Genomic DNA, 20912 nt, shown 5'->3' with positions numbered 1-20912 from the left:
AACAAAAATGTTTTTTCAATTTTAGTTTGTTATTTTGTTAGTTTTCGTTAACTATAATAACCTTGTAGTGGAGTAATTTCACAGTGTGGTATTAGTACTTTTACTTAAGTAAGAGATCTGAATACTTTTCCCACCACTGTTGATAACCAAGGTTATAATAGTTTGGGATTTTTCATTAGTTTTAGTTTTAATTTTGTTGTGAATTTTTGTTTTCAAATTCAGTTAGTTTTAGTTAGTTTTTAGAGTGAGTTTTCTAGTTTCAGTTTAGTTTTTAATTTTGAAAACGCTTAGTTTTAGTTTAGTTTTTATTAGTTTTAGTGTTAGTTTTAGTTTTTTTGTAATGGGTATGTGCCTTTATTTCCTTTGGTTTATCATCTCAGCCCCAATAAGGTTATTAACTGTTTTGAATTTTGGTTCTAGTGTAAACATCCCAGTCTCAGTAAACATATTCACCATGTGTTGCATGTTCAAATAGAAACGTTGACAAAAACGAAAACTAAGGACATTTTCACTATAATTTTAGTTAGTTTTAGTTAGTTTTGTAACCACAAAATACAGTTTCAGTTAGTTATCGTTTTTTTTAAAAACTCTAGTTTTTATTTTTATTTCAGTTAACAAAAAAGTTTTTTCAATTCTAGTTTTCATTATTTCGTTAGTTTTCGTTAACTATAATAACCTTGGTACGTGATAACAATAGTAATTGGATTTTTTTTTTTTTTAGTAGAAACCCAATTGTGACTCTGTGCCTTGATGCCTTATCAGGACGCAGAGACAGAGTGGAAGTTACACCTTCAACACTTTGGTGAACTTTTTCGTATCTGTTTCGTATCTGTTTATTTCGGTCACTACTTGTCATCAAAACAAACCAGAAAAGAAAAAAAAACATTGATCAAAGTAAACAACATGTAAACAGAGAGAGGCTGAAGCAGCTTATTACACCAATCTGCTACAACTCAAGTAAATTTAAAAATTAGAAATGTACAATCTGTTATTTATCAACAAAAGAAATAAGGAGTCACAAAAGAGAGAAAAGAAAGAAGCTTATTATTCATTACTCTAACTTATATAAATTAATCATCCTATTTTTAAGTAATTTTTTGAATAAGTTAATGATATTGCAAGTTTTTCAAGTCTTTCTCCAAATTGTTCCATAAATTAACAGCTGTTACCGTGGTGCATGGTGATTTGGTGTTGGTTCTGGTTTTTAACTTTTTAAATATACACACCCCTCTGAAATTATAAAGGCTATAGAGATATTTGAGCACATTAGCTACTGATAAAACAAAGAGGGTCATATCTCATATCTCATATGAAAGGACTGATTAAGTCCTGTTATGGGTGATAACTGACAAGTTTTCTCATAGCAAACAGCTGACATTAACAGTCACTCCAGATTCTTAGTTCCGTAGCACTTCACTCAGTGCTTTGAAAACAGCAACGATAGGGGCTCCAATGACGCCTAAATCTATATTAAAGAAGCACTTCTGACAAATCCTTGAGTCTTTTATCAGTAAAAATGCAGAAGGAGGAATGCAGAATGTTGTTATTTGGGTTTTTTTTGTTCATTTTGTGTGTGTTTTTTGTCATTTTTTATCTTTTTTTAGTCATTTTGTGTCTTTTCTGGTCATTTTGAGTCCTTTTTTTGGAAATTTTGTGGTCAATTTGTGTCTTTTTGGGTCATTTTGTTTCCTTTTTTTGGTCATTTTTTTCTTTTTTGGGTTATTTTGTTTTTTTTTTTGGTCATTTTGTGTCTTTTCTGGTCATTTTGTGTCTTTTTTGGTCAATTTGTGTCTTTTTGGTAATTTTGTGTCTTGTTTGGTCATTTTTTGGTCATTTTGTGTCTTTTTGGTCAATGACCAGTGCTTTGAAAACAGCAACGATAGGGGCTCCAATGACGGCCTAAATCTATATTAAAGAAGCACTTCTGACAAATCCTTGAGTCTTTTATCAGTAAAAAAAATGCAGAAGGAGGAATGCAGAATGTCGTTTGTGCATTTTTTTTCACTCCTGCTATTGCAGGTCACACATGCTTGACAGAAAATATTGCTAATAGGCTGCGTTTCCACATACAGTCTTACTAAAGAGGTTGCAAGTTTTTTGGTTTCACTCTCATAATACCCTCAAAAAACAGTATATACTTCAATTTTTGTGCTTATCAGTGCGCTGTGCATGCCCTCACAGTTTTCACTTAAAAGTCATATGACCAAGAATAATTGCTCATGAGATATATTCTATACTGTGTCAATTGCTAAGAAGAAACAGTCCTGGATGCAAACTAATTACATCTATCCACCCACTTACATCACTCATGTGTTAGTGTAGTCATAAGAAAAATCAAAAACATGAGAATGAGACTTTTAAAAATATCCCACTTGGCAGATGCAAGTTTTTTGGGGGAAAGGACTTCTTAATTTCCATCTCCTGAATATGAAAACTGAAACAGTGAATTTAAAAGTGACTTGTGGATTCTTGGCTGTAATATAGAAACAGAGGCACACTCAGTAAAAGTACTAATACCACACTGTGAAATTACTCCTCTACAAGTAAAAGTCCTGCATTCAAAACTTACTGAAGTAAAAGTACAAAAGTATCAGCATCAAAATGTACTTAAAGTATCAAAAGTATTCGTTATGCAGAACGACCCCACTCAGATTGGTTTATATATTCTAAATACATTATAAGATAATTTGTATTAATGCATTTATGTAAATGGCATTATAATTTTGTAAAGATAAGTCTAATTTTAACTACCTAATATACCTAATATATCACTTTAAATGTATGTTTTCATGTTAAATCTCGAACTGAAATGTAACTAAAGCTGTCAGTTAAATGTAGTGGAGTAAAAGTAAAAAGTTACAAATGAGGAAATACTCAAGTAAAGTACAAGTACCTCAAATTGTACTTAAGTATAGTACTTGAGTAAATGTACTTAGTTACATTCCACCACTGTGTAAATATATATTTTAACTTTATCAATAGCAGTGGTGTAAGAAGTAGCTTGTGACACCACACTGGAAAAATACTCAATTAACAGTTAGCATTAAAATATGTGTAATAAGTAAACAAAAAATCTCGACATGCTGCCTTATGAGGGCATCAGAAAAGAGCAAACTTGAGACTTATCTTTTTAATTTGGCTTTTACTTGACCCATTTTTTATTTTTTGCTGATGCATCTTAGTGTTACAACATCTTCTCTTTTATTTATTTGCTATTATTTATATAATTATAGTAACATTTCACCACTGCCTAAACGTCCTTCTAATTGCCATTAAACTCTCACAATAACGCACTAATAATCATCTTAAACGCATCTTCATTTCTATAAGAAGTAGATAAAACTACTCATCATCACACTACAGGAAGTATTTTCTGTTTTGCTAGCAAAGATTAAAACAAGTACCAATAGGTGCTAGTTTTTGTTGTGTCTACCTGTGTGACTGCATTCATACCTGAATAACTGCTTTTTTTTGGTAATTGTGTCTGTTGTTGTGTCTTTTTTAGTTATTTTGTGTCTTTTTTTGTCATTGGTGTCATTTATGTGTCTTTTTTGTGTCCGTTTTAGTTATTTTGTGTCTTTTTTGGTCATTTTGTGTGTTTTTTTGTCATTTTTATGTCTTCTGTGGGTTTTTTTTTGTTGTTCTGTCTTCAAAAGTATTTTCTGTTTTGCTAGCAAAGATTAAAACAAGTCCAGTACCAATAGGTGCTAGTTTTTGTTGTGTCTACCTGTGTGACTGCATTCATACCTGAATAACTGCTTTTTTTTGGTAATTTTGTGTCTGTTGTTGTGTCTTTTTTAGTTATTTTGTGTCTTTTTTTTGTCATTGATGTCATTTATGTGTCTTTTTTGTGTCTGTTTTAGTTATTTTGTGTCTTTTTTTTGTCATTGGTGTCATTTATGTGTCTTTTTTGTGTCTGTTTTAGTTATTTTCTGTCTTTTTTGGTCATTGGTGTCATTTATGTGTCTTTTTTGTGTCCGTTTTAGTTATTTTGTGTCTTTTTTGGTCATTTTGTGTGTTTTTTTGTCATTTTTATGTCTTCTGTGGGGTTTTTTTTGTTATTCTGTCTTCAAAAGTATTTTCTGTTTTGCTAGCAAAGATTAAAACAAGTCAAGTACCAAAAGGTGCTAGTTTTTGTTGTGTCTACCTGTGTGACTGCATTCATACCTGAATAACTGCTTTTTTTTGGTAATTTTGTGTCTGTTGTTGTCTTTTTTAGTTATTTTGTGTCTTTTTTTTGTCATTGGTGTCATTTATGTGTCTGTTTTAGTTATTTTGTGTCTTTTTTTTTGTCATTGGTGTCATTTATGTGTCTTTTTTAGTTATTTTGTGTCTTTTTTGGTCATTTTGTGTGTTTTTTTGTCATTTTTATGTCTTCTGTGGTTTTTTTTTTTGTTATTCTGTCTTCAAAAGTATTTTCTAGTCCAGTACCAATAGGTGCTAGTTTTTGTTGTGTCTACCTGTGTGACTGCATTCATACCTGAATAACTGCTTTTATTGTTTATGCAACTCACTCGTGGGTAAAATGTCAACGCTTTACTATAAACACAACAGCGCGAGGCCCTGACTCACGAGTGTCCCTTTACCTCAACAATGCTAACTAAGTTAGCTTCCAAAGCTAGCACCCAAACTCTGCAACCATGCAAACATCTTCCTTGACAGCCCGCTATAAAGTTAAATAACCCATATCTAACGACAACACATGCATATTAAAGCACAATAGCGGCTGGGCTTAGTGGTTAATAAGACAGTAAAAGGTGTAGCTGTGCAGTTTGCTATCTTAGCAGGGAAACTAGCCTTGTTTTTGCCTGCTTACCCTGTCTGCTGCGGACTCGGTGGGGGTGACAGAGCCGACAGCGTGCAGAAACAGTCCCATTTTAAGAGCCGGATATGCGCCTCTCATTCCTCCAAAAACTGGCTACAGTCTCGGCAAAAAACATGCAAACACTGTTGTTGTTTTGCAAGCTGTTTAGTCCGTATATCCTCAACTACTCGGCGGCCCCTGTGGCGCTGAGAGGCCGCTGCATGCGCCGCCTCCTCTGCGTCCTGGACATTTCAACAAGGCAACGGAGTTGCTGCTGCTGCTGCTGCTGGCGCAACTGGTTGCCGTCGGTGCCACTGGCTGATCCAGCTGTTACACAAGCCGTTCCTCCTCCAGCACAGCCTCCCTCTGCCTCACTCTGCTGGGTGTGGCGTGCTCACCTCGACCCGATCCATGTGCGCAACGTGATGGGCGTTCAGTTGCGTGGATCGCCACTGGTTTTACGGACTGAGCCGTGATTGGACAGCCCGGGCCAGCTGGGAGGAGACTGACCAATCAGCGATCGGTGCGTCTCTAGTGCATGGCCTTGTTGTCTTCCTGGGTTCCACTTCTCCAGTACATTGAAACACATGTCCAATGAAGTTTCCACATCAAGGCCGGCTCCACGCAGGGGCAAGAGGGGGCCGAGCAGTGGCGGTTCTAGACCAGTTTTACTGTGGGCAGTGGTGGAAAAAGTATTCAGATACTTTACTTAAATTACATAGCTAGATGAAAATAAAAAAAAATACAAACAAAATTTAAACAAAACAAATACAAAGGTGTAGAACATCTATAGGGATTTTTTGAGCTTGGTCTTAAAAGTATTTAAAGAGGAATATGATTCTGTTAGATGTTTTATGTCGTTCCACAGCACCTTGATAAACAAATGAGAATTTGGCAACAGAGTTCCTACAGAAAGGAATATGTAAATCATTCTTTCTTCTTTTAAGATGTGCATGATAATAAGAATTAAACTCAAAGTAACTATGAAAAAAGTTAGGCAAAGATGCAGGAAGGCAAATTACTTTATACATAAGAACCCCTGTTTGATACTTATTTACCTCATAAATTGTAAGTAGTTGCAATTGTTTAAATAATGGTTTAGTTGGGGCTAAATAAGAAGTCATCATCTCCTCATGACGCCAGCCACCTATGGTAAAATCACCTACATCCTCATCAGATCATGTGATTTTACCCCTTTAAGATAATGGCCTATGTTAAATGTGTGAATTAAGCGGATTTATTATGCCTAACTCAAAATAAAATGTGACGCAACTTTTTTGAACATGCCTTTGCGACTTAAGCAAGATATGGTAACACTTTATTTTGAAGGTGTCTACATGAGAGTGACATGAGCGTGTCATAAACATGACATGGGATGTGTCATGAACATTAATGACACTTTGAAGTAACATTAATGCTCATGATACTTGTCATGTCATGTTTCTGACAGGCTTGTGTGACTCTTATGTAGACACCTTCAAAATAAAGTGCTACCATATCTTGCTTAAGTCACAAAGGCATGTTCAAAAAATTGCCTAAGTCATTTATTTCTCTTAAGTTACATAATTTACACACAGTGTTATTACTATGCCAATAGCCATCCTTTGTTACATCCTTTTTGAGTGAAATGATCAATAAATGTCATATGTTACACTTTTGGTGAAGTTTTTTGTGTTTCCTGCTAATCTTGAAAAAATGAGTTAGGCAATTATTTTAACAGGGTGTTTGTTATTCAACCGTGTTTTATTTTAAAAGGGTGAGAAGAGAATGGGGACACCTTACCAAAGGCTATGTCAGAGTGAAGCTTGTAATAATGAAACTAATGTGGAAATATTTCATCTTCATTTTAAATGTCCTTTTTTTTATCCCCCCTTAATAGGTTTTATCAAATGCACCAAACACCAAAAAAAAAATTATAGTAATTAAAAACCTACTTGGCAATAAATCTGTTTCTAAATCTGAAATGAAGGAAGACAAAATAAGAGATCTGCTGTTACCCTTTGTACGTTTTATTAACATTCTTACATTTAATAAAAATATGCAGCATCAAGCATCTCCAATATTAAAATGTATTTTAAGGGCCGGTTCATTCAACTTGCAAAAATCATATATTTCCACCTACATTGAGTAGAATCTAGCCTTGCAGACAGTTTGGGATTTACCTGTTAAAGTTTGAAATATTCACCTCTGAAACCTTTGCTTTCAGCCTTTTGTAATGGGGAATTTACAAATCAACATCTAACAGCAACGTTCCTTTCAACAATGCTCTTGGTTACTTACATACATAGCTTAATCTGGCTAAACAAAACATTTTGTATTTGATTTTTAGGGCTTTTAAATGTTATTTTTGGTCGGCAGCATGAGTTTCAGAGGTGGACATCTTAAAACCTTGGCACATACCAGTCAAACAATCATTAAGGAAAGATACAATTAGGGTTAAGTAAGAAAAATACACTACTGGTCAAAAGTTTTAGAAAACCCCAATTTTTTCAGTTTTTTATTGAAATTCAAGCAGTTCAAGTCAAATGAACAGCTTGAAAGGGTACAAAGGTAAGTGGTGAACTGCCAGAGGTAAATAAAAAAAGGTAAGCTTAACCAAAACTGAAAAATAATGTACATTTCAGAATTATACAAGTAGGCCTTTTTCAGGGAACAAGAAATGGGTTAACAACTTAACTCTATGGAGTCTTGGGCTATTTTGTCCATTTTTGAATTCTTTTCATGTCTTTGTAAGTCATTTTGTGTCTTTTTTTGGTCATTTTGTGTCTTTTGGTGTCTTTTTTTTATCATTTTGTGTCATTTTTTAGTCCTTTAGTCCAACATAAAATGTGATTTTGAATCTTTTTTTTTACTTTCAAAACACTATCATGCTCAATAAAGAATTTTAAATGTTGCAAATGTGCATTAATTTCAGAGTACACTGAGACATTAAACTGCATCATTTTCAATTAAATTCTGGAAAAGTTGGTGTGTTCTAAAACTTTTGACCAGTAGTGTATGTTGTTTTAGAGATTTGATTGCACCCAAGCCTTTAATCTGTAGAATAAAATCATTAAAATCATTCAAGTCAAACAGGGCTCTTGCATGATCTGTGAGCAGTAAAACATCTTTAAAATTGCTTATTTAAGCGTAACTGCAGATTACACTGTCACCATGATTCTTCGATAAAACCAGACACGACATTGTGATTTAGTGAATCCTCACCAGTCCCTTTCATGAGGGTCTCTGTAGGGAATACCTAACAGACTAAAAACATCCTTCTCTGTCTGAGTAACAAACGCAGTGCCGCCGTACACCTTCACGCTGCCCTGACGCACCACGTCTTTGTTCAGCGAGTGCTCCGATAGGCTCATCTGTTTGGTCTTTGCCATCGCTCTCATTGAGCGGTTGAAGTGCGCCGACCCGGTGAAATACATGAGAGCGCAGGCGAACTCGTTGTAGGGAACCACGATGACGTCCAGCCTGCGGTGGCGTTGGCCCGGCCCCGGCAAACGGCACACACCCATATACTTCTTCTGTTCGCCGTTCTCCTCGTGGCTCACCAGGTCGTCTGTCAGAAACCCTGAGAGATACACAGTGTGTTATTTAACCCTTTATCAGGCAGATAACTATATTTGTTAACTTCAGGGAATATTTCGAGAAAAAAGTTGCAAATTTACTAGATTAAAGCGGCAAATCTACCAGAAAAAAAGTCGCAGATTTAAGATATTTAAAGTGGCAAATCTGTGCAAAAAAAAGTTGCAGATTTACCAGAAAAAAGTGGGAAAAAGCAACTTTTTTCTCCGAGATTCACCACCCTTAATAGGACACAAATTCCAATTTCCAACCCTAGAGAATATTGGAGGATATTACAAACTGCCAGAATATGTAAAAAAAAAAACATATGAAAATAATATTTTGAGAAAAAAGTTTACGAGATTAAAGGGGCATATCTACGAGAAAAAAATGTGCAGATTTATGAGATTTAAAGTGGTGAATCTGCGAGAAAAAAGTTGCAGATTTACCAGAAAAAAGCGGGAAAAAAGCAACTTTTTTCTCCCAGATTCACCACTTTAACCCTTAATAGGACACTCATTGAAGTACTTGCAAATTCCAAATTCCAACCCTAGAGAATATTGGAGGATATCACATACTGCCAGAATGTGTAAAAAAAAAACATGAAAATAATATTTTGAGAAAAAAGTTTACTAGATTAAAGTGGCAAATCTACCAGAAAAAAAGTCACAGATTTACGAGAAAAAAGTGAAAAAAAAAAAGTTTTTCTCGCAGATTCACCACTTTAAATCTCATAAATCTGCACATTCTGTTCTCGTAGATTTGCCACTTTAATCTCGTTAACTTTTTTACCATTAATTTGAGATTTTTTTCTTACAAATTTGTAACTTTTTTTTACTGTTAATTTGAGATTTTTTTCTCATAAATTTGTAACTTTTTTCTCAAAATATTACCCCCCTCCCCCGGGTCCGTATGTTTTTTTTTTTTTACACATTCTGGCAGTATGTAATATTCTCCAATATTCTCTAGGGTTGAAATTTGGAATTTGCAAGTATTTCAATGTGTGCCATATTAAGGGTTAACCCTTTATCAGGCAAAGAACTATATTTGGTAACTTCAGGTAATATTTCGAGAAAAAAGTTGCAAATTTACTAGATTAAAGTGGCAAATCTGCACGAAAAAAAGTTGCAGATGTACGAGAAAAAAGTGGGGAAAAAGCAACTTTTTTCTCTCAGATTCACCACTTTAACCCTTAATAGGACACTCATTGAAATACTTGCAAATTCCAAATTTTAACCCTAGAGAATCTTTGAGGATATTACATACTGCCAGAATGTTTAAAAAAAACATGAAAATAATATTTTGAGAAAAAAGTTTACGAGATTAAAGTGGCAAATCTACAAGAAAAAAATGTGCAGATTTATGAGGTTTAAAGTGGTGAATGTGGGAGAAAAAAGTTGCTTTTTTCCCACTTTTTTCTCATAAATCTGTGACTTTTTTCACACAGATTTGCCATTTTAAATCTCTTAAATCTGCAACATTTTTTCTTGTAGATTTGCCATTTTAATCTAGTAAATTTGCAACTTTTTTCTTTCTTTTTTCTTTGCCTGATAAAGGGTTAACCCTTAATATGGCACACATTGAAATACTTGCAAATTCCAAATTTCAACCCTAGAGAATATTGGAGGATATTACATACTGCCAGAATGTGTAAAAAAAAACATATGGACCCGGGGGAGGGGGGTAATATTTTGAGAAAAAAGTTACAAATTTATGAGAAAAAAATCTCAAATTAACAGTAAAAAAAAAGTTACAAATTTTTAAGAAAAAAATCTCAAATTAATGGTAAAAAAGTTAACGAGATTAAAGTGGCAAATCTACGAGAAAAAAATGTGCAGATTTATGAGATTTAAAGTGGTGAATCTGCGAGAAAAAACATTTTTTTCCCCACTTTTGTCTCATAAATCTGTGACTTTTTTTCTTGTAGATTTGCCACTTTAATCTAGTAACGTAGCCTGATCTTTACTGATTAACTGGAATAAATCCATGTGGTTCTACGACCTCACAGAGAGACATGGGGACCCCGTTTTGATATCCACAGAAGTTACCAAATATAGTTCTTCGCCTGATAAAGGGTTAAGTTTCTCCCAAAGAAAACAAAACATGAGATCATCCTTGACACCCAATAAAGCTGCAGCTTACCACTGTCATGGAGGCTCTGTAACACTTTGCTGAAAACCCCCTTGTGGGACTTGCCGTCAGGATGAGAGATCAGTATGTCAACATCGCCACATGTGGCCTTCCCCCGCCGGTAGGAGCCACACGCCATGGCCACCAGGCCCGGCTCTACGGCCTGGGCAGCACCCCTCACCTGCACATGCATCCAAAAAAAAAGGCACAAAATAAAGGCTATCAAGTATCTTTTTAGAAGGAGGGCATGGAGTTTAGATATTAAGGAAGATATTGAAGAGGCTGAGTGGACATCAGCTTGTTTGAAAGCTCAAACCATTAATACTCGAATGAAATTGCTACAGCACAAGTCGTTAATGTGGTTAATGTGGTGCCATATTAAGGGTTAACCCTTTATCAGGCAAAGAACTATATTTGGTAACTTCAGGTAATATTTCGAGAAAAAAGTTGCAAATTTACTAGATTAAAGTGGCAAATCTACTAGAAAAAAAGTCACAGATTTAAGAGATTTAAAGTGGCAAATCTACTAGAAAAAAAGTTGCAGATATACAAGAAAAAAGTGGGAAAAAAACAACTTTTTTCTCCCAGATTCACCACTTTAACCCTTAATAGGACACTCATTGAAATACTTGCAAATTCCAAATTCCAACCCTAGAGAATATTGGAGGATATTACAAACTGCCAGAATATGTAAAAAAAAAAAAAAAACATATGAAAATAATATTTTGAGAAAAAAGTTTACGAGATTAAAGGGGCATATCTACAAGAAAAAAATGCGTAGATTTATGAGATTTAAAGTGGTGAATCTGGCTTTTTTCCCACTTTTTTCTCGTAAATCTGCGACTTTTTTGCACAGATTTGCCACTTTAAATCTCTTAAATGTGCAACTTTTTTTTCTTGTAGATTTGCCACTTTAATCTAGTAAATTTGCAACTTTTTTCTCGAAAGATTACCTGAAGTTACCAAATATAGTTCTTGTTCAAAAAAAAAAAAAAAAGTATCTTTTTTCCCCGCCAATATTTGGCTTTTCAATAAGAGAAAACCCCAGGGTTTACTTTGTATGTTCTTTTGTTTTTAAGCAAGCTTTTACCTGTTTCCAGCCAAATACTGGGAGGCAGACTTGCTAAAGCATCACATATTATTCTGACAAGCCTGAGGGAGTACACATGCTTTTGTCATCTATCTAATGTGCACTTTCTATCTGGCAGCTTTGAAGGAAAAAGAAAAAATCCAAGTAATACAATATGAAAACAACTAGCGTTGTACTCTGTGCTCTGGAGTGAACAGGTATCTGGCTAACTTAAGATGCAGCAAGTTTCGGGAGTTAGTTTTCCCCTTTGGGATGCTCCACTTTGTGAGAACACAGTCTGGATTTTCCATTATCAAGCAGTCAAGGAAAGCTGACACAAACGTTTTCCTACTTCAAGCCTTCAGCTTCCAAATGATTCAGGAGTTAGAGGGGTCTTTGTCACAGATATCTCACCTCTTTGTGTTTGAATAAACACATTAAACACGTTTCAGTCGTCATCACAGAGTTTTACATGTAGATATTAGGGAAAAATGACGATGCATTACCACTTTCTCTATGGCTGCTGCTTCTTCTCTGGGCATCCGGTCCAGGAAGTCATCGTAGTGTTTGAGTCCTATTTTCTGAGTGTTGCTCAGGTGGGCTTTTGTGCGGATGTCCTCCAATGTGCGAAATCCCTAAAAGACAAACAGCGTTTTTTTTAAATCTTCAAAGAATACGGTATATTATTGTATATGTATATAAGACATTTGCCTACGAATCCACGCTGATACATTCATTCATTCATTATCCTTAACCGTTTATCCTAACTCAGGTCACAAGTGGACAGCCCTCAGTCTGTGTGTTCTCACCTGGCAGAAACATGCGTCTCCACATTAGGCTTGTCAAAAGTATCGATACTAAAAAAGTATCGACACTAAAACGTTGTATCCGGATACGATACTCATTTTCAAAAGTATCGAGTATCTGAAGCTTGTTATCATGGTTGCAGTTTCTTTTTGAACAACTGTTTTTTATTATAAATATTTAACCTGTGGTTCTGTTCATTTTTACATGTTGCATTTTTCTTGTTAATAAAAATATTTCTATTCAATTTTGGGGTCTTTGTTTTTATCCTGGTGGTATCGAAAATGGTATCGAGTATCGAAAATTTTAGTATCGTGACATCCTACTCCACATGCATCAGTGACCACTTGTGATCTGATTCCACCTCCCCGCTCTGTAAGTTAATTAACACGTACATCATTTCTGTTTGAGAAACACCAAATGCGTTGCTGTTTTTGACCGGCGGGGGGCAGCAGTGCCCCTCCCGTGCCTAGTCGACTGGAAATAAAAGAGGAAGAATAAATACTAGTAGTAGTAGAAGAAGAAATCAAAAAAATACACTCTTTGGCGTGTTCCAGGCAAACCTCATCACCCCAGATGTTTCTACTGGCCGTTAGAAATAACGCACGTTTATGCCCAGAGGGTGCTGCTTGGTTATGACACAGTCAGTATTGAGTGGGGCATGTTAAAGTTTAAAAAAATAAACTTGTTTGTGCTCTCTAGTGGACAAGTTATGTATTGGAGATTGTTTTTTAGTTACCTCAACGAACCTTTCACCTTGTTGCAAGTTCTTGTTAATTATCAGACAACGTATATGCAAATATCAATATATGGGCCATAAATGAATATCAGTCATATATATATTTATCAATAAGGCTATAATCCAGAGTTAGAATCTGGACTGTATTTCTACTATCGGAAAAATCTGTTAGTACAAGCAGATGCCTCGGGGTGAACAAAACAGCTTTGTTGCAAGGAAGTTGAACTTGTTGTTGGAAGTGTGAGCTTGGGGGCACATTAAATCCAAGCATGCTTGTCATATTTTGGATTTGGATATGCATGTTTGTCTTACTTGTTGATACCACAGCTGTGCAGTTTTACTTCCTGCGCCCCAGATGTTAGTGAAGAGCTCCAGGACTGGCACCGCCTCCCCGATGTGATCTAACTTCCGCAGGTGACCACTCTCCATGATCTCATCAATTTTGTCAGCCATGCGTTTTCCTATTCCAGGGATCTGACAAGCCTCCTAAAAACAAATGAAAAAAATGGTTAGGATACAGAAAGGAATGGACACAAAATAATCCTTGTATTGTCCACTAAAATACAGGGTTCGTACACTTTTTCAGTGGTCAAATTCAAGCACTTTCTAGGACTTTCTAGGTCCATTTTCAAGCATTTCCAGTACCTTACAACAGTTGTAAAAGGCATGTTTTAGATGAGTACTTCCATACTAAAAGGGGTAATTTCACTTAACCATACCACCAGCAATGGTATTACACTTTTTACAACTAAAAGTAGTCTTCAGTAAGAAGATACAGGGTTGAGCAACAAGAAACATCTCAAGAAGACAAGAAGACCCAGGCGGAGCGGTCTTCATTTCAGATAGGCTATAGGCTATTCACTTTATATTTTTTTTTCCATTGAAAATGCAGTAATCTATTGTCAGATTGCAAGAGGAATACAGTAAGAATTTCAAGCATTTATAAGCACTTAATCCAAAACCTTGAACACTTTTCAAACCTTGAAATTCAACATTGAATTTTTTTGAATGTCGATATCCGATTTATTTTTTAATTTTTTTTCATTTTGTCTTTATTTAGAATCACAATTCAATATCACATTACAACAGTCATCACCGTTTTGATAATAGACACTGTGATCCATATTTTCAGATTTTCATAAACAAACGAACGAACAGAACTTGGGGTTGTTTCCATCTACAGTAAGTAGTAAAAAACAGATTAAAACATTTTTTTAAAAAGAAAGTTACACAATATTGAACAAAAGAAGGGCGTTTCGGGGCGATACAATCTCCACTTCTCCCAGATTTCCTCAAATTTGGCTTTTTGGAGCCTCACAGAGAAAGTGATTCTTTCCATTACAAAAATGTCATAGATGATGTCATACCACTCGTCTATAGATGGGCTGTCTGGCTTAAGCCATTTCCTTGTTATAGCTTTTTTAGCAGCTACACTCAGTATGCCAAAAAGGTATTTTGTGTTTTTATTTGAGGATGTAGAGTGCAGAAGCCCAAAAAGAAATTCATCCCAATTAAAAGCAACGTTTGTCCCAAATACTGTCGAAATTCAAGCATTTTCAAGGATTTCAAGCATCCGTTCGAACCCCGCCCACAAAATAATCCTTGTATTGTCCACTAAAATAGTCTGTGTTCTTGTTTGTGTGTGTGTCTTGCTGCAGCATGTCCAGCAGCTGTACGTGTTAGTGACACTAGCAGGAGCAGAGCGTACCTGATATGATGTAATGGGCTTGTGGTAACTCTTCAGGGCGTTGACAGCCTTGGAGTAGCCCAGCGCCCTCCACTTGTCCCCCTGGTGTGTGTAGGCCTTGGCCAGCACTTCTAGTTTGTCCGTGATGTGTTTGTTGAAGTTATTAGTTTTGGACTGAGAGGACTGAGCACAGACCCACTTCCCTGAGACCGCCTTCTGAGCAGCAGAGTCCGGACCGGGGTCCAGGCTTGGACCAGGAGCTTCTTCTTTTGGGTGCTGGCCAGTGATGAGAGCCTCCAGGTCCCTCTGAGAGACCCCGTCTTCATCTGCTCGCACTTCTTCTTTAGTGTCTGGGACTGCCTGAAATATTATAAACATAAATACCATAAACACCCAATTATCATATATGTCACATCACAGATCTTCGACATTTAGGGGTAGTATTTTTGAAAAAACATCATAAAGTCTGTTGTAATTTCAGTGGTAAATGTGACATACAAGTGAAAAGTAGATACACATTCATCATTGCCCTACATATTTGCAATTTTTCTTCAACGCAACTCAAAATATTATTACATACATATAATATATACAGTACAGGCCAAAAGTTTGGACAAACCTTCTCATTTAATGTTTTTCCTTTATTTTCATGACTATTTACATTGTAAATTCATCAAAACTATTAATGAATACATGTGGAATTATGTACTTAACAAAAAAGTGTGAAATAACTGAAAACATGTCTTATATTCTAGTAAGCAAAGGGTGGTTACTTTGAGGAATCTAAAATACAAGACATGTTTTCAGTTATTTCACACTTTTTTTGTTAATTACATAATTCCATATGTGTTCATTCATGGTTTTGATGCCTTAAGTGAGAATCTACAATGTAAATAGTCATGAAAATAAAGAAAACGCATTGAATGAGAAGGTGTGTCCAAACTTTTGGCCTGTACTGTATATAATATATTATTGTATATTTTGTATATTGTTAAATGTCTTTTCTTAGATTGTTTATTTTTTATCTTTATCTTAAAAATTGTGTGAAACTTTGCGGCTGTAACAAAGACATTTCCCCACTGTGGGATTAATAAAGTCAAATCTGAATCTGAATCTTAGGGGTAGTATTTTTGAAAAAACATCATAAATGTGTTCTATCTGTGGTATATCCCCCATCATTTTCCTTTAAGGATAACTGGCTCTGGGTTATTATGGGTTCATTGTAGTTATTTCTCTCATCCTGCCCATGGCTGCTCTCTAAGACGCTATGTTGTACCACCTGTCTCTTTACACCCCCCACCTCCCAAAAGAGCCCAGTCTGCTCTGATTAGTCAGCATTTCAGGATTCTTCTTCTGCATTTGTGCTGTGCTAGTCACTGTACCAGCGTCACTGCAGCTGGAGCCAAGTAGGTCTACAATACTACAGGACATACCTATTACAACGCTGGCTCCAAGAAGCTAGGACGCTGTGTAAAACAGAAATAACCACAGAATCCATCAAATCCAGAATGTGTATACGTGTGTAGGTTGCATTCTGATTTCATCATATTTCTTTTTACAGCATCTTACATTTACATTTAGTCATTTAGCAGACGCTTTTATCCAAAGCGACTTACAGGAAGAGTAAAAACAAACAATCAAGGTATAGTGCAATAATAATTAGTGCATCAATAAGTGCTAGTGACAATTCTTTGAGGACTAGAATTATCGTGTGGTGCTAGGAGAGATCTTAACTTCTTTGAAATCAGGTTTGTACATGACACACCCTCAATAGTTGCAGTTTGGTTAGGTTTAAGCACCAAAACTACATGGTTAGATTAAAGAAAAGATTGTAGTTAGGAATAAAATAACTACATAAAATTGGAAGTTAATTCAGGGGACATGCTTCTTGCCAGAGCAGCCGGAGGAATGACATTAAAAGGAGTATAAAACCTTTTTTAAATGTAAAAAAGTATATATAAATAAAAACCTCTAAACCATGGGTCTCAAACTCGCGGCCCGCGGGCCAATTGCGGCCCTCTTGACGATATTTTGTGGCCCCCACCTTGAGATGAAAGTCATTTTGTGTCTTTTTTGGTCATTTTGTGTCTTTTTTAGTAATTTTGTGTCTTTTTGGTAATTTTGTGTCTTTTTTGGTCATTTTGTGTCTTTTTTGGTACTTTTGTGTCTTTTTTAAGTAATTTAGTTTTTTTTCTGTCATTTTCTTTCTTTCTTTTTTTGTCGAACAGCTGTGTATGTAATGTAAACACTGCAGTAATATTCCTGGAGCAGGTAAGCATTAATATAGAAACACATAAATGTATGCATTATTTGAAGCTTTGGCCATTTTTAATATAAAATTTCAACATTGAAGATTATATAGATAAGAAATATCATTATAGGTCCCATTCAGACTTTTACACGAACAAAGACTTGTTTCCTTTATGTGTTCAACATGTAGCTTTTGTCTTCTATTGTGACTAACTGAAGGGCTAAAGCTGTAAAAGCCTGTAGACATGAGCTGTAACCCTACCAGGTCTGTGGTCTCCTCCTGCTTGCTGTGATGTGACTCTGGCTCTGTGATAGTTTCTGCAGCTGGCTGGACGTTCGGCAGCTGCTCTTTCACGTTTTCCTGCTGTGGTTCAGGTTCCCTGTGTGATGGAGAACATTACAAAATGTTATAAGCCTGACAATTTACTAAATGATCTAATAAATATCTGCTGTCTCAATGTAAAGTCTGTTGTCATTTCAGTGGTAAATGTGACATACAAGTGAAAAGTAGATACACATTCATCATGGCCTGCATATTTGCAATTTTTCTTCAACGCGACTCAAAATATTATTACATACATATAATATATATATATATATATATACACACTACTGGTCAAAAGTTTTAGAACACACCAACTTTTCCAGAATTTAATTGAAAATGATGCAGTTTAATGTCTCAGTGTACTCTGAAATTAATGCACATTTGCAACATTTAAAATTCTTTATTGAGCATGATAGTGTTTTGAAAGTAAAAAAAAGATTCAAAATCACATTTTATGTTGGACTAAAGGACTAAAAAAAGACACAAAATGACCAAAAAAAGACACAAAATGACTAAAAAAAGACACCAAAAGACACAAAATGACTAAAAAAAGACACGAAATGACCAAAAAAAGACACAAAATGACTTACAAAGACATGAAAAGAATTCAAAAATGGACAAAATAGCCCAAGACTCCATAGAGTTAAGTTGTTAACCCATTTCTTGTTCCCTGAAAAAGGCCTACTTGTATAATTCTGAAATGTACATTATTTTTCAGTTTTGGTTAAGCTTACCTTTTTTTATTTACCTCTGGCAGTTCACCACTTACCTTTGGACCCTTTCAAGCTGTTCATTTGACTTGAACTGCTTGAATTTCAATAAAAAACTGGAAAAATTGGGGTGTTCTAAAACTTTTGACCGGTAGTGTATATAACATTTTCCCTGACTTAAAAGTGGAAGCTTGCGCATAACTTTGTTGCATTAAATTGAAACAGTGTTTCAGATGAATTCAAATGTGAGAGCGCATCGTTGTGATCGTTATTATTTTATTATATGTGTGTTCTGGTCATTTGAGCATTATTAAACATTCCGCCTTTAATATGGCTGTAAAAAAGCTTATTGCAATTTTTTTTTTTTGAAGGTGCGGGGGGAAAAAGTTTGTGAACTGCTGCTGTAGAGTGTGTGATAAACTGGAAACATCATGAGATACAGACAGTTGGTTGATAAAAAAAAAAGTAATATTAGGCCATTAACCTCTTGGGTAACAGAAGGCTGTAGTTGTCCACATTCAGCAGTTGTTTCTCACTGATGCACGAGCTCAACCAGATGCATTTCACCAGCTGGACTCTAGAGGGCATACAATCCACTTTCAGCAGGCGTAGCGCCCGCTCACGCTCCATGCCGTCATCCACAACAACATGAGTGACAGCGGGACACAGGGAACTCTCCGTCTGTCCTCCATTCTGCTGGATTTGCCTTTGAAAAATTTGGCATCTAGCATTTCCTATTCCAGCAGGCAGGATGAACACTGTGACACCGTCAAAAGTGCTTCCTGGGACAGAAGAGAGGAACATGTTACAATGAGTCCACATGGAGCATTTTCTGGCTTCTACTTGTGTTAACAGTATTCATTCATCCTCACAAACACCAGGAAACTGGACCATATTACACCGCTCCTTGAATCACTACACTGGCTTCCTGTGAGTCAGAGGAGAGATTTTAAAATCTTACTGCTGGTCTACAAAGCTCTGAATGGTCTCGGACCAAATTACATGCTTGGTCTGCTACCTCTCTATGAAGCATCCAGACCCCTTAGGTCATGGGTCTCAAACCTGCGGCCTGCGGGCCAATTGAGGCCGTCATAATGATATTATGTGGCCCCCACCTTGATATGAAAGTTTAATGTGAGTTTTATAGGTATGGTACTTTACCGTGTTGTGTGGGGAAGGTCCCTTTAACTACTTTTTTGGTAATTTTGTGTCCTTTTTTTGTGGTAATTTTGTGTCTTTTTTTAAAAATAATTTTGTGTCTTTTAAAAAAAATAATTTTGTGTGTTTTTTAAATAATTTTGTGTCTTTTTTCGTAATATTTTGTATAGGCCTATATATATTTTTTGTAATTCTGTGGTTTTTTTGGTCATTTTGTTTCTTCTTTAAGTAATTTAGTCTTTTTTGGTCATTTTGTGTTTTTTTTGGGGTCATTTTGTGTCTTTTTAAGATAATTTTGTGTCTGTTTTGGTATTTCTGTGTATTTTTTGGTCATTTTGTGTCTTTTTTAAGTCATTTAGTGTTTTTTCAGTCTTTTTTTGATTATTTTGTGTCTTTCTTAAGTAATTTAGTTTTTTTCTGTCATTTTGTGTCTTTTTTTGTTGTTGTAACTTTGTGTCTTTTTTTGGTTATTTGGATACTGCCTCCAGTGACCCCCTGGTAATTTGAGTTTGAGACCCCTGCCTTAGGTCATCTGGAACTGGCTTGTTGTGTGTCCCAAGAACAAGAACTAAGCGGAGTGAGGCAGCTTTCAGTTATTCTGCTCCTCACCTGTGGAACAAACTACCTGTAGATGTGAGGTCAGCTCCTTTAAATCAGGACTAAAAACACTATAGTTTACTGCAGCGTACTCTTAACTTTAACACTTATCTGCTCTACTCTACTGCCCTTACTTTTTAACTACGCAATGTTTGACTTGTGCTTTTTATTATTTTATCTCTTTTTCTTATCCTGCTGTATCTTATTTTATCCTATTTATATTTTTATTTCTATTTCCCTGTTTTAATTGACTGTTTTTACTGTTTTCAATTGTGTCTTGCTGTTTTTTATGTGTATGTAAAGCACTTTGAACTACCTTGTGTTGAATTGTGCTATACAAATAAACTTGCCTTGCCTTCATTATTAGTATTCAATGTCTATCACTCTGGCAGAGGTTCATGATTTTTCTTTTCTTCACATTTTATTAGTCACTCAGTCACTCACACACACACATACAGCTACAACCTGTGACATCACATTCCTCAGGTCTCTTCTTTACTGGGGGTGCATCCTTTCCCTGAAACACTTTGGCTCTTTTAACTTTGGGAAAGGCTTTCATAATCCCATGACGAGGCTCCATCTTGTTTCTTGAAGGGGGGCACCAGTGGCCTGTGACACGAAGAGAAGAATTACAGAGTTATCTATAACTTCAGAGAGTATGACTAATTGTGCACCATACGATACTTAATTCTAACCCTGACAATGTAATGGAATCACACTGAAAGTTTGACTGAATGTAAAGTATTAAACCTTTTAAAAGGAAATCATTATTTTTCCTGCTATAGTTAGCTTTTTATACTTCTGCTATAGTTTTTAAAAGTTTTTTTTTATCTCTAACTTTGTTTTGGATTGAGCTTTTATTACTATTTTATTCTATTTTATTTTATTGTTTTACTGTTTTTAGTATTTAATTGTTTTTATTGTTTTTATTTATACCTATTTGTGTATGATTTATTCTAATTTAATAACTGTACAGCACTTTGGTCAACTGAGGTTGTTTTTAAATGTGCTCTATAAATAAACTTTGACTTGACTTGACTTTAAAAGTTTTTTTTTTAGTAAAATACCCAATTAAAAGGTCTTG

General features: G+C 35.4%; 2 protein-coding genes and 1 long non-coding RNA gene across 3 annotated transcripts in view; 1 reads left to right on the top strand and 2 right to left on the bottom strand.

Moving 5' to 3' along the window:
* Positions 1 to 5202, bottom strand: part of wbp1lb (WW domain binding protein 1-like b) — a 31945-nt gene extending 26743 nt beyond the window's left edge. Inside the window, exon 1 of the mRNA XM_059352322.1 lies at positions 4817 to 5202. Coding sequence (XP_059208305.1) covers positions 4817 to 4903 — 87 coding nt within the window. The 5' untranslated portion in view covers positions 4904 to 5202. The remainder of the gene's footprint in view (positions 1 to 4816) is intronic.
* Positions 1 to 20912, top strand: part of LOC131988464 (uncharacterized) — a 160508-nt gene that overhangs the window by 119391 nt on the left and 20205 nt on the right. The gene's annotated exons all lie outside the window — the stretch shown is intronic.
* On the bottom strand, positions 7402 to 20433 carry poll (polymerase (DNA directed), lambda). The gene is made up of 8 exons (XM_059353428.1): positions 20294 to 20433; positions 18558 to 18855; positions 17301 to 17418; positions 14810 to 15148; positions 13414 to 13587; positions 12065 to 12193; positions 10502 to 10670; positions 7402 to 8366 (listed from the first exon to the last, which is right to left on the bottom strand). The coding sequence occupies exons 1-8, from the start codon at positions 20406 to 20408 to the stop codon at positions 8005 to 8007; spliced, it is 1704 nt and encodes a 567-aa protein (XP_059209411.1). The 5' UTR covers positions 20409 to 20433; the 3' UTR covers positions 7402 to 8004.

This window comes from Centropristis striata, chromosome 1 (assembly GCF_030273125.1).
Source record: "Centropristis striata isolate RG_2023a ecotype Rhode Island chromosome 1, C.striata_1.0, whole genome shotgun sequence".
NCBI lineage: Eukaryota > Metazoa > Chordata > Actinopteri > Perciformes > Serranidae > Centropristis > Centropristis striata.
The sequence above is the reverse complement of the archived record's forward strand: the minus strand, read 5'-3'. Positions and strand labels throughout refer to the sequence as shown.